Here is a 13,335-nt window from a genome sequence, read left to right as displayed (position 1 = left end):
CCCATGATTTTAACTATTACCTATGAACTAATGCCTCAAAATAACTGTTACTAGCCCAGACCTCTTTCCTTATTCTTTTTTTCAGTTCTGGGTATTCCAAATTAAATGCCCCACCACTACCTAAAATCTAACATCCAAATTAAGCTCATTACCCTGAGCTTCACACTCAACCAGCGTTCCTGCTTTATTTCTTATCTTGCCAGTGTTAAATCAGTGACCCATATATTGCCAGTTTTAGTGATATTTAGTGCTCCAGCTAGACCACTTTAGTACATTGGATACCAGGGAACAGTCATTCTACCAGTCTCTCTTCCCTTGGCTTTTGTGATGGTATCCCGTGGTTCTTCTATTCTTCTGACTATTCCCTCCAAGATTCCTTTCTGAAATTCTCATCTCTCCAACCCTGTAATGTTGGTGTTCCTCAGGAGTTCAGCCTTTATCCACAGTACTTCTTTCCCTGCTCACTTATATTTAATAATCTCAGCTATTCTCGTGGCTTTAACTGCTGACTTCTAAGTCTATACTTGTATCCCTGGTCTTGACCCTGAGTTTCAGAATCCTGTTTATATCCAATCATTGCCTAAGAGTAATCTGGATGTTCCAGAAGCCCACAAACACTTCACATTCAAATAGCCAAGACAACCATTATCTTTCCCCCAGACCTAACCTCCTGTTTTCCCTGCCTCAGCTAATGGAACCATTATCCTCCATCATGCAGAACAGAAAGCTCTTGAGTTGTCCTTGATGCCTACATTTTGCCTCATCCTACACATTCAATTAATCATTAAACCCTGCTTTTAACCCCTATGTGTTTCTCAAATCCAGCCCCTCCTTTTCTCTTTTCAACTCTCTTTGGCTTGGACATCGTTCACATAGCCTTTGCGAAGAAATGACCTGCCTTCCCTTGCATAAAGTCCTGGTTCCCTGACACCTCCAGCAGGGCTTAAAAAGCTGCCTATTGGCCCCTGCCTCCCTGTAATGGTTTATTGCTTAGTCTTTTCAGAACAGCATTCTCTTTCATTTAGAGAACTGCCTCCCCAATTCCAAATGTGTGATTATTGGAAAAATACCAATTAGAGTAGCCCTACCTTTACTTCTCCACTATGGGAGTGGGCTTGTAACCAGATTTGTGCCTATTGAAGTTCATCCCTCAAATTTTCTAAGGGGAAATGCTTTCCCTTTTTTTTTTTTTTTTTACTCTTTATCAGTCTGAGAAGTTTGAGATATTGAGTCAAGAGAGCAGCCAAGAGGCAGAATGAAAGAATCCTCATGGCACTGAGCCCTGACTTCTGATCTTTGAGATTCTCAGAGTGCTCCAAGTCTCTGTAACTCCTCCTTTAGTTCTGTGAACTGAGAATTCTGCCAACAAACCCCCTTTTCTGCTTAAACTAGTTGGAATTGGGTTCCTGTCACTTGCTAGTAAGAGTCCTGTTCTAGTTCTCCTGCATCTGCCTACAGTCATTCCCTGCCTCTGCTCATACAGTTTCCCCTCCCTGGAGCAGTAACCGATCAATGGGCTCGTGTGCCCATGGCACAGAGAGCCAAACTAACAGCGGGTGTTTGCAGCCAAGTCAGGGTTTATTGCAGGGTGCCAAGCAAGGGAGTGAGAGACAAGTCTCAGATCCACTCCAGCTTGGTCTTTGAGTTAGGGGTTTGTTTTTGTTTTTTTTTTTTTGCAGTACGCGGGCCTCTCACTGTTGTGGCCTCTCCCGTTGCGGAGCACAGGCTCCGGACGCGCAGGCTCAGCAACCATGGCTCACGGGCCCAGCCGCTCCGCGGCATGTGGGATCTTCCCAGACTGGGGCATGAACCCGTGTCCCCTGCATCGGCAGGCGGACTCTCAACCACTGCATCACCAGGGAGTCCCTCCCCAGGTAGTTCTTATGTGTAGCTAACGTTAAGAACCACTGTCCGAGGGTGCCTGATGAGTACGAACCTGTTTTCATGGACAAGCAGTCTGACTGTTGCCATAAATTTCTGCAGTGAAGAGATAGGCAATGATTGCCTTAAGGCAGAGTTTTCATCCAGAGAATGAATTGGGAAGTATTACTTTCTCCTCTGTTTTTTGGAAGAATTTTCGAAGGATTGGTGTCAATTTTTTGAACATTTGGTAGAATTCACCAGTGAAGCCATCTGGCCTGGCTTTGTGGGAAGTTTTTTTTTTTTTTTTTTAATTACTAATTCAATCTCTACTTGTTATAGGTCTATTCAGATTTTCTATTTCTTCTTGACTCCGTTTTATTTATTTATTTATTTATTTTGGCCACGCAACACGGTTTGTGGAATCTTAGTTCGCCAAACAGGGATCGAACCTGGGCCTCCTACAGTGGAAGCACAGAGTCCTAACCACTGGACCGCCAGGGAATTCCGAGTCCGTTTTGATAGTTTGTGTATTTCTAGGAATTTTTCCATTTCATTTAGGTGATCTGATTTGCTAGCATACACTTTTGTTCATAGTATTACCTATGATCCTTTTTATTTTTATAAGGTTGGGAGTAATGTCCCCTCTTTCATTTCTAATTTTAGTGATTTGAATTTTTCTCTTTTTTTGTTTTTCTTGGTCAGTCTAGCTAAAAGCTGATCAACTTTGATGTTTTTGGTGAATGGATCAACTTTGTTTTTGTTGATTTTTTTCTATTGTTTTTCTATTTTTTATTTCATTAATTCCTGCTCTGACTTTTATTATTTCTTTCCTTCTACTTGTTTTGGTTTAGTTTGCTCTTCTTTTTCTAGTTCCTTAAGGTAGAAGGTTAGGCTACTGATTTGAGATCTATCTTCTTTATTAATAAATCTTTTTAAGGGGACTTTTCTGGCGGTCCAGTGGTTAAGACTCCACGCTTCCACTTCAGGGGGTGTGGGTTCGATCCCTGGTCGGGGAACCAAGATCCAGCAGGCCGAGCGGAGCAGCCAAAAATTAAAACTAAAACAAATATTTTTAGAGCAGTTTAGGTTCACAACAGCATTGAGCAGGACGTACAGAGAGTTCCCATACACGCCCTGTCCCCACACATGTACAACCTCTCCCACTAGAGACGTCCTGCTCCAGAGTGGGACATTCGTTACCATTCATGAACCTGCATTGACTCGTCATCACCCAGGTCCATGGTTTACATTAGAGTTTACTTTTGGTGTTGTACATTCTATTGGTTTTGACAGTGAACCCACTATTATAGTATTGTATCATACAGAGTTGTTTCACTTCCCTAAACATCCTCTATGCTCTGCCTATTCATCCCTTCCTTCCCTCTAATCCCTGGAAACCACGATTTTTTTTTTTTTACTGTCTCCATAGTTTTGCCTTTTCCAGAATGTTATATACAATAGTTGGGAACATACAGTATGTAGCTTTTTCACATTGGCTTCTTTCACTTAGTATTTGCATTTAAGTTTCCTCCATGTGTTTTTCATGGCTTGATAGCTCATTTCTATTTAGGTCTGAATAATATTCCATTGTTTGGATTTCTTTTTTTTTTAATGTTGGGGGTAGGATTTATTTATTTTTGCTGTGTTGGGTCTTCGTTTCTGTGCGAGGGCTTTCTCTAGTTGTGGCATGCGGGGGTTACTCTTCATCGTGGTGCGCGGGCCTCTCACTATCACAGTCTCTCTTGTTGCGGAGCACAGGCTCCAGATGTGCAGGCTCAGTAGTTGTGGCTCACGGGCCTAGTTGCTCCGCGGCATGTGGGATCCTCCCAGACCAGGGCTCAAACCCGTGTCCCCTGCATTTGCAGGCAGATTCTCAACTACTGCGCCACCAGGAAGCCCCTGGATTTCTTTTTTAATGTAAGTATATATAGCTATAAATTCCCACCTGAGCACTGCTTTTGTTGTTTGTCATAACTTTTGGTATGTTGGGTGAAGCACTGTTTGTATAGGAAAGGCAGGATAAATGCTTGCTTACTTCCATTTATTGACAAGTTTTGGAAATAATGAGTGGGTTCCCTAGTATGCCAGTTATGGATTATTGACTTTCAGTTCCAAATTTATCCTTTTTGCCTGCTCTGTGAAATGGATTTGGGCCCTTTAAATACTTATCCTTTACCAGCTGGCAGGTATTAAGCTTTGTCAGTAGAGGGCAACAGAGAGATACTGCAGGAGGAAAGGGTTTCCTTTCCTGTTTCTAGTGCTTGGGTTGGGCAGGGTTCTGTGCTGTAGGCAGCTTCTCCAGCGTCTGGTTCCTGTGCTTCAGCACCTGGTTTCTTCAGTGTATGATGGCCAGCAGCCAGAAATTTCTCCTGGCACCTCCCCCTGCAAAGTGGTTTGTAGTAGACGGCCTCTTGTGAGACTCGTCACCAAGAATGGCTTTCCCCAGCACCATATAAGGTAGATTTCTGGCAACTTCCACCAGTGCAGCACCACAGCAGCTTCCCTATCTAGTGAGCCATAGGCGCATCCCCTCTAACAAAGTCTGCACCTCAGCTCTGGGGTGATCTTCACTGGACACTTTATCTCAGCCCTAGAGGAAGTGGCTGTTCCTTACATTGCTAATCCTGTATTCTTTGAGAGTTCTCTTTTACTTCTTTACTAGTCAGTCCCTTATTACTCTAATCCCTTGTTATAGTTAATGTCTTTAAGTAAATAAAACCTTCCCTGTTCAAATTACTATGTGGTTCCTCTCTCCTGACTAGACTCAGACTGATACAACTGGTAATTTCTAAAGGGGATGATAAGGTTTTTTGTTTGATGAACTTATCTGTCAAAATTAAGGATTTATGTTTAATCCTTTTATCAATGAAGGATAAAACTAATGGACATCATAGAAGACAGCTGAAATGTCTAAAACTGACAAGATATACAAGTCGTATATCTACAGTATACAAGAAACCATCAGCAAGAAAAATTGAGCAACCCCAACAGAAAAATGGGCAGAGGATGTGAATAAGCAATCTAAAAAGAGAAACTCAAAAGGGCACTAAGAAGTGTTCAGACTCAGTAATCAGAGAAATTCAAATTAACAGAACAATGAGATTATCGCATCATACCTTTTGGTTTAAAAAACATTTGGAAGCTGGATAATGGTTAAATCTCAAATATACCTTAGATCTGCCCTCTCCTCTCCATCACATTTGCTGTCACTCTAGTCCAAGGCCACCATCTTCAGTATTAACATAATACAAAAATGCAACTTTTCTGCCCACTTATATTCTTGCTCCCCCACAATTCACTCTTCACCCGGGAGCATGAGAAATCTTTAAGGGTAATTCAGACACTGAAACTGAGTGCCCCTAAAACCGAGTTCCCTTACTGAGTTTATGATTAATCTCTCTATCCAAGACTTTATTCCCTTTCTTGTGTTCCTTCTGACCTCTATCCTGTGCTAACTGAACATTAATCAACCAGAATCAGATGACGAAAATTGCTGTTGTCAGTAACATTGTTAATGTACTAAAATCGCTATTATAGGGATCATTAACGTACAAACTCAGGACAAGATGAGCTCCCAAGCCATGGACCACAGCCCAGAGACTTGTAAACCAGAGACATCCTGACTCCCGAAACTATGATTAAGAAATGTCACCAGATGATCATCAATCCCAGCCTCTTTTATCTTCCTCTTTAAAAAACAAAACAAAACGAAAAAAACCCTAACTCAAAAACCAATTTGGAGTGGATCTGAGGCTTGTCTCTCACTCTTTTGCTTGGTGCCCTGCAATAAGCACTGTACTTTTCTTCACCAAAATCTGGTGTCAGTAGATTGGCTTTGCTTCGCATGGAGTGAGCAGACCCGTGTTCAGTTAGGTAACAATACCACTTCTTTCCTTAGAACCTTTTAACTTCCTGTTGCTCTTCGAATAAAATCCATTAGCATGGCCTGCAGGTGATCCACGTGATCTCCTTACCTACCTCTCCAGTTTCATACTGTGCCACTCTCCTTGCTTACTGCTCTCCAGCAAATATTTCAATGACTTGAACACTTCAAGCGCTTTCCTTCCTCCATAGCTTTTGCACATGCTATTCCCTCTGAATCTTCACATAGCTTATACCCTTCTCATCTGTTCTTTTACTCAAAGAAAACTGGCCACCTTTTCTGGAGCAGATCTTAGTAACTCTCTATCACTGCTACCCTACTTATTTCTTTCATAACGCAAATTATTTGTAAATATAAATTACTTAGTTTTAACCTCCCCTACTAGACAATGCACTTCATTGAGGGCAGAGACCATGTTTGTCTTTTTCACCATTAACCTCCAGCACTTAGAGCAATGCCTAAGACAAAAATAGGCATTAGAATGTATGTGAATGAATGACTCTATTTTGTGTTTTGGGGAAAGCCTGGACCAGTGAATTACTTTACAAATGCAGGTGCTTCACACTTCAACGTTGTGTTCTAGTTAGTAATGCAACAACAAAACACACAAAGAAAAGAACACCACACATTCGCTCAAAACATTTTGCACTTTAAAAATTATCAGTGCCAGGCTTCCCTGGTGGCGCAGTGGTTGAGAGTTCGCCTGCCGATGCAGGGGACACGGGTTCGTGCCCCAGTCCGGGAGGATCCCACATGCCGCGGAGTGGCTGGGCCCGTGAGCCCTGGACGCTGGGCCTGCGCGTCCGGAGCCTGTGCTCCGCCATGGGAGAGGCCACAACAGTGAGAAGCCCGCATACTGCAAAAAAAAAAAAAAAATTATCAGTGCCTCCAAACTTTTCCCCCCTCACGTTGTGTCCATCTGCCCGTTCAAGTCCTTTATCATTTCTAATAAATGGGTGTTCGTTTTCTAAACTGATTTATAAGAGCTATTTGTATGTTAGCCTTTGATCGTTTGTTTTGCAGGTATTTTTTCCCAGACCGCCTTTTGACTACTTAGTTTTTGTTTTAATCCTAAGCCTGAACTACTCTAGTAAGGAGGTGCTGTCTGAGGTGACTCCAGAAACCAGGTGAAGCTGGTTGGATGGGAGGGTGAAACAGGAGAGCACAGGGACTCTCAAAAGGAAAACAACTATTGATTACGCAAGTCCGGGCCCGCCTATCCTCCTGGTATCCTAGCCACCTACAGCCACTAGCAACCTCCTTCAGCCCGGAGCCTGGCGCGCCTGTCTGACGTCACGGACGCACCGCACAGTTGACTCAGGCCGCGCAAACTCCGTGGCCGTCTACGGGGCGCGCAGAAGCGAATATTGTCGCGGCGCCGGAAGTCCAAGGCACGTGACCGGGTGACAGCGCTCGCTGGGCTGCAGGGCTCGCTTAAGGTGTTGCGGCACGGGATGGCGGAGGCGCCTCCTGTCTCAGGTACTGTCCTGGCCCGCGCGGGACTGGGCCCCTCTCGGGGAGCGGAAATTGAGTCAGTGACGAGTCCTAGGGCACCGGCCATTCGTATCGCGAGAGTGGCGCGTACTAGGGTTGGAGATAGTGGCTCGGAAGGGCCAAGCCACGCGCGTCGTGCGAACCGAGGTCTTAACCATCCTTGACTGCGTAGTGAAGCCCGGCACCTGGTTTCTAAGGAAAATGGGTTTGTCCTGCTGAGTCGATGTGGGTGTCCCGCCCTCTCCAGGGCTCAGCCCGGCCTTCCTAGGGCAGCGACATCCGACAGGCGGGCGTCGGCCGGGTCACCGCCAGTGACGGTGTCGGGCTCTCGACGCACGGCGGGTTTGCTCGCTGCGCTTAAGATGTATTCGTGCGTCCTGGGGCAGCGGCGCGTGCGCGAGCCGAGCACCCGTGGTTTCCAGTGTCAGCCTGCCACGAACTCTCAGTGTGAAGTCTCGTTTTCCTCATCTGTAAATTGGGAGTAAATAAGTCAATTTGAAGGTTCCCGCCGCTGCTGTACCTGTTACACAATTGTTAGCTTACTTCCCCTCCCGGAGTTGCCTTTGTGTGCAGAGACAGCCTCATTTGGCTGTTAATAAAACATCCATTTCCATTTCCTTCAGGGTGCCTTAGATCTTTGTTTTCCCAACTCTTTGGACAGTGACCGAAAAGGAATATTTTACATGGTGACCTCAGTGCACACAGACATAAATATAAAAGCGAACCAAAAATTTCAAGAAGCAGTGGTTTTCCTTCCTATATGCAATGCACTCTACTACATATTTCGTTTGAAAAAATACTTGTCCCAACCCACTGCATGATTTGATTTCATGACCCACTCTGAAAAACAGGGCAGCAGTGTGCAGCATGAGGTTTGTGAACAGTCATGAATTTGAGTCTTCGTTCTGCTACCTACCAGCTGTTGGGGCACCGAGAAGAGTATATATGTATTTGTGTACTTGGTGGCAGGTAAAATGTATTTACTACTGTGGGTCTTGGTCAAAAAAGTTGGATAACACACTGCATTGGTGTACCCTCGTCCTGATTTAGGTATTAATTCATCTTGGAGTGTAGGGACCTTGTTAGGCTGGTGTTTTGTTCTTCTCCCACCCATTTTTTCCCCAAATCCTCTAAATTGGATCCGTTGGTCTTCCTATCGTTAGGCTTACTTCTGGCCCATTTCTACACCATTCAGTGTTTGAAGCAGAATTGAGTGGTGCTAGTTGTGAGTCATAGTTTGGGGCTATGGTGTTGTGCCCCAGGTTACAACCTCTGCCCCACCTACTGAGGCAAAGTCTCCTAGTCCAAAGACCTCTCCAGTCTGTCTCCTGTGCCTTAGTTTGTTTTTGCCTTAGTTCCTATTCCATGTTCTTATTTCAGCATCATCTCTAACCCACACCTCCATCCCCACTCAAGGTTTAATTCTCTTACCTGCTGTTGTCCTGGAACACCAGCCCAGTCCAAGGGGTATCTTTCTGCCCATGGGCAGACTCTCCAGTGCCAACTTTGTCTCTGGACTCTATAATCTACAGTTGGATTTTCCCTTACTCTGCTCCACCCACCCGTTGATCACCTACCATGGTATTATCTTGGATCTTATCTTATCTTACCTTGATCTTATCTTGGGTACAACTTGCACTATAGCCAAGCCTTGGGGATGAGACATCCTATTTATTGAGTAACTTACAGCTGCTCAAAATAGTGAAAAAATAAAGGTGTCTCAGATCTTTGTGTTCAGTTTCCTGTGCCCTTTCCCCCTTCCTTATGTCTCTTAAGGATCTTTCAGAGGGCTTTGCCCACTGCCTCATGTCTGGTGGAACACATACTTTATATGAATAGGTGCTGCCGTGTCTAGATTCTCAAGTTGCATCAACTCTTTGCTGCTTAACATGAAAACACCCTCTTCCCATCCTTTACCAGGCTATTCTGGACAACTTTACTGATGTTTTTCTGCCCCTTTTACAGCCTTGCTTCTTCAAGCAGAAGAAAACTACACAATACCCACTTGGTCTAATCTACCCATACACCCCTCTAAGTTATCTCTTATATTTCTGGAACAGCTTCTCTGCCACCTTCTGAATTTGTCTAATCCTCTTGCCGTTTTGTAAGGCCCTCCACCCCACCCCCAGAATTCTGCCCATTGAAAGCTTTCAGGACAAATCCTGGATTGAGACAGAGGTTACCCTGTGACCTTTATGATCTCGCTCAGTTCTTAAGTATATGTTTCTGTAGTATGAGCCACCCAACCTCTCACATTGGAGCGTAATATAAGAGTGTGATCTCTAGGGTCACATAGCTTGGGGTGGAATCCTGAATCTGCTTTGGAATACCCCTGTGGCCTTGGGCAGGTTACTTACTCTCTACAGTGTCTCAATTTTCTCATCAGGAATGTGAAGATTAAATGAGTTAACATATGCAAAGTGCTTAGAATAGTGCCTGACACATGTTAAGTACCTAATAAATGTTAGGGCTTATTATTAAACCTGAAACCCCACAGGCTGTGCCCTGCACCCATCTGTGGTCAAGTCTGTGTTTCAGATAGTTTGTAGCCCTAACGGCAATAATAAAGCACTATTTTAACCACTTTATGCATGTTACTAACCTTGCTTTAATCTTCATAGCAACTCTTTGAAGTAGCAACTCTTTACTATTCCATTATTGAGATTAAGTAACTCGCATAAAGACACAGTGATGGGCAGGGATTTAAACGCAAATTCCAGGCCCTATTGATTCATAGAATATTCTGTATGATACACATAGTTCTGACTTTGCTACTAACTGGTTTTGTATCCTTAAGCAAATCATTTCATCTTTGGACTTCAGAGACTGAGTTGACTATAAAGAAGCATGTTGGGGGTAAAAATGAGTAGGTTGAAGGGGCATGTGCTTAATTTTTGAGACTCTGGAATTCTGGACCATATTACAGAGATTATGTATGGAAAACCTAAAATATATTCCTGGGGGAAAGAGATGAGCTGTACTGATCCTGCTAAGTACTGTCTGTGTGAAGTCTTACTTAAATTCCACAATGACCCTTTGGAATAGTATTATCAACTTTTGTCATGTATGAGGAAACTAAGGCTAAAAGCAATCAGGTGCTATCCCTAAGCTCATACTATAAGTTGGAGGGCCAGACTTTAAACTGATTTTGGCTGACTCCAAAGCCTGTTTACTTAATGCTATCTTAGAGTTTTGAAAGACCACATTGAACCTGCTGATTGATGTCTCACCCCGAACTGTTTGCTGACCTCACATTTGTCGATAAAGATAAACACGTTTATAAATAATACCCGATAGCCCAGGTGAGCAGTTTTCCTTAGCAATTTAGCAGTAGCTGTTGGTGAGGCTGCTGGATATGAGATGATCAGTCTTCCACAAGCACCCTGAACCTACCACCTTCACAGGAAACATAGACCTCGTATAGAGACTGTTTTATACAAAGTCCCTAGGAAAGTAACTTTCAGATATGGCTTACAGTCTTCGGGCTTCATGAGTGACCAATTAATTTCTTTACCTGCATGTCTGTTTCTTATGTCCTAGGTACTTTTAAATTGAATACGGACGCTGCTGAGTTCATTCCTCAGGAGAGAAAAAGTTCTGGTCTAAACTGTGGGAGTCAAAGGAGACTAGATTCTAATAAAATTGGTAGAAGAAATTATAGTTCACCGCCTCCCTGTCACCTTTCCAGGCAAGTCCCTTATGATGACATCTCTGCTGTTCATCACAGTTATCTTTCAGGAAGCAAACCTAAGAGTCAACAGACTTCTTTCCAATCCTCTGCTACTAATAAATCACTCAAGAACCATGGCTTTCCAAATCAACCTTGGCAGAAATTGAGGAGTGAAAAGCAGCATATCAGAGTCAAGAGAACACAGGGTCTCACTGACCAGACCTCAGATGCAGCTGGCTTAGAAAGTGTGGCCAAGTCAGAGAGTGGGACAAACCTCAGAGAGCACAGCCCTTCTGAGAATGAGAAGGAAATTGTCGGTGCAGATCCCAGGGGAGCAAAACCCAAAAAGGCAACCCAATTTGTATACAACTATGGTAGAGGACCAAAAGTCAAGGGGAAACTCAAAAGTGAGTGGGGTCACAGAATGACTCCCAAACCTGAGGAGGCGGGACCTGAAAACACCAAACCTGTGGGGGTTATCCACCCTGATTCTTCAGATGCATCCTCTAGAAAAGGAGTAGCGGACGGGTGTGGGGCCAGGCGCAGCGAGCAGAGAAGATACCCACAGAAGAGACCTCCCTGGGAAGTGGAGGGGGCCAGGCCACGACCAGGCAGGAATCCACCAAAACAGGAGGGCCAACGGCAAACAAACACAGGATCCAGAAGCAACATGGCCTCTGTTTCAAAGGAAAATCTCAATGAAAGACCAGCAAAATCTGCCTGTGACAATGGGAACTTGGCAGTTGCCAGCAAGTCTTCCAGAAGGGTTGACCCAGAGAAATGTGCTGTAAGGAGGCAGGATCCTCAGGTAGCATCTTTCCCCCGAGGCAAACAGAACCACATGCTAAAGAATGTGGAAACACATACAGGTAAACCTATCTGAATGGGTGGAAATGTTTTCTCTCTCTCTTTTTTTTTTTTAATTTCTGAATAGGTAATACATTCATACAATTTAGAAACCAGAAAATATAAAAATGTACATAGTTAAAGTCTCTTTCTCTCCTTGTTCATCATCTCCTTGGGTCCTGCCACCACCTGCTCCCCTCCCCAGTAGGTAACCACTTACTTAGTTTTTATATATCATAAGCAAATACAGGTAAGGAACGTTTTTCTTAACAAATAAGGAATTTAAAAAGTGCAGGTATGGGTGGTATAGATGTTTGGTTACAAGATTTGTTTTGAATTCTGAAAGCACAAGTAGGGGGTGGTAACATCTCCACTGCCTCTCCTGGTTCCAGCCTGCATCATCTCTTATCTGCTTATCTGCAACAGTTCCTCACTAATCTTGCCATCTCCAGTTTTTCTCTTTGAGTTCACCTCTTACGTCAGCATCAGAAAGTGATCTTTCTAAAACACGTATTGACCTGCGTCACTCCCCTGCTTAATTCTGTTCACTTTTTCTCGTCACCTACAGATTCTGCCTTCTGCCTTACCCAACAGCCTCATCTTCTGCTGCCTCAGTCCCCACCACATTTTACTCCCTGGACTCTATACTGTCATCTTTCCATGCTGTTGCATATGTGGCTCCTTCTGTCTACACTGTCTACTACTCAGCTCACTGGTGAATTCTTATATTTCAAAAGCTATAGTTTAGTCACATGTCCAGAAAACCTTTTGTCACCTCCACAGATAGCATTAATCTTTTCCAGCCCTGTGATATGTCCTTCCCTTACATATATATGCTTCTTTATAGCACTTACCACTGGAAACCATCATTTGTTTATGTGTCAGTGCCCTCCACTAGTTTATATGGTCCTTGAAAGCAGAGACCATATTTTTCCTTTCAGTTTTATATCTCTATTGCCTAGCACAGCTCTTAGAACACAGTAGGTACTCAGCTCGACTGTTAGAAAGTTCTTTCTTACATTAAACTGAAAACTTCTTTCCTGTAAATATTTCCTATCTCCTAGTTCAGATTCTGTCCTCTGGAACTACACAGAAGCTAGTCTCTCTCCTCACAGCTTCCTTCCCACTCATTACACATCAGCTCTTTGCAGTATTTGAAGACACTTCTCATTTTACCCTGAGTATATATTTTATCCAGGCTAAATAGCTTCATTCCACCAGCTTTTTCTCATGGACCTTCACCATTCTGGTCTCCCTCCAGTTTAATGTGACATACAGCCTAACACAGGGAGCCACCACCTGCCCGGGCCTGTTTTTACACAGGCCTATAGTTCTAGTTCTCATTTGCTTCACCAGGCAGTCCTTCTTCGGATCTTGACTTGTGTGTGAACAAAGGCAATGTTATACCAGAGTTGTTCTTGAATCCTCAAGGCTGGTTGATAGTTTCCTATTGCTTCATAACAAATTACCACAAATGTAGTGGCTTAAGATAACACAACTTTACCATGTCATGGTTTCTGTGGGTCAGGAGTCTGGGTACGGGTTAGCTGAGCTTTCTACTCAGGGTCTCACAGGACTG

The 13,335-nt window shown here is 43.8% G+C and overlaps 1 protein-coding gene and 1 long non-coding RNA gene across 4 annotated transcripts in view; one reads left to right on the top strand and one right to left on the bottom strand.

Annotated features, from left to right (window-relative positions):
* Nucleotides 1–2,613: 2,613 nt before the first annotated feature.
* LOC149748929 (uncharacterized) lies at nt 2,614–9,391 on the bottom strand. Its single transcript, XR_016393430.1, has 2 exons — nt 7,052–9,391; nt 2,614–6,602 (listed from the first exon to the last, which is right to left on the bottom strand). It is a non-coding gene; the product is annotated as an uncharacterized LOC149748929 (long non-coding RNA).
* Nucleotides 6,811–13,335, top strand: part of NFX1 (nuclear transcription factor, X-box binding 1) — an 87,895-nt gene continuing 81,370 nt past the window's right edge. The window contains exons 1-2 of one of the 3 annotated variants that reach the window (XM_022551553.3): nt 6,811–7,225; nt 10,781–11,779. In XM_022551553.3, the coding sequence (XP_022407261.1) occupies nt 7,201–7,225; nt 10,781–11,779 (1,024 nt within the window). In that variant the 5' untranslated portion in view covers nt 6,811–7,200. The remainder of the gene's footprint in view (nt 7,226–10,780; nt 11,780–13,335) is intronic. The other 2 variants (XM_022551554.3, XM_089912512.1) reach the window with 2 other exon arrangements.

The sequence above is a fragment of the Delphinapterus leucas genome, chromosome 6 (genome assembly GCF_059928025.1).
Source record: "Delphinapterus leucas isolate spDelLeu-1000000601 "Yukka" chromosome 6, BTC_Dleu_Yukka2, whole genome shotgun sequence".
In the NCBI taxonomy this organism is placed as follows: Eukaryota; Metazoa; Chordata; class Mammalia; order Artiodactyla; family Monodontidae; genus Delphinapterus; species Delphinapterus leucas.
Note: the sequence above shows the minus strand (reverse complement) of the source record. Positions and strands in the feature narration are given on the sequence as shown.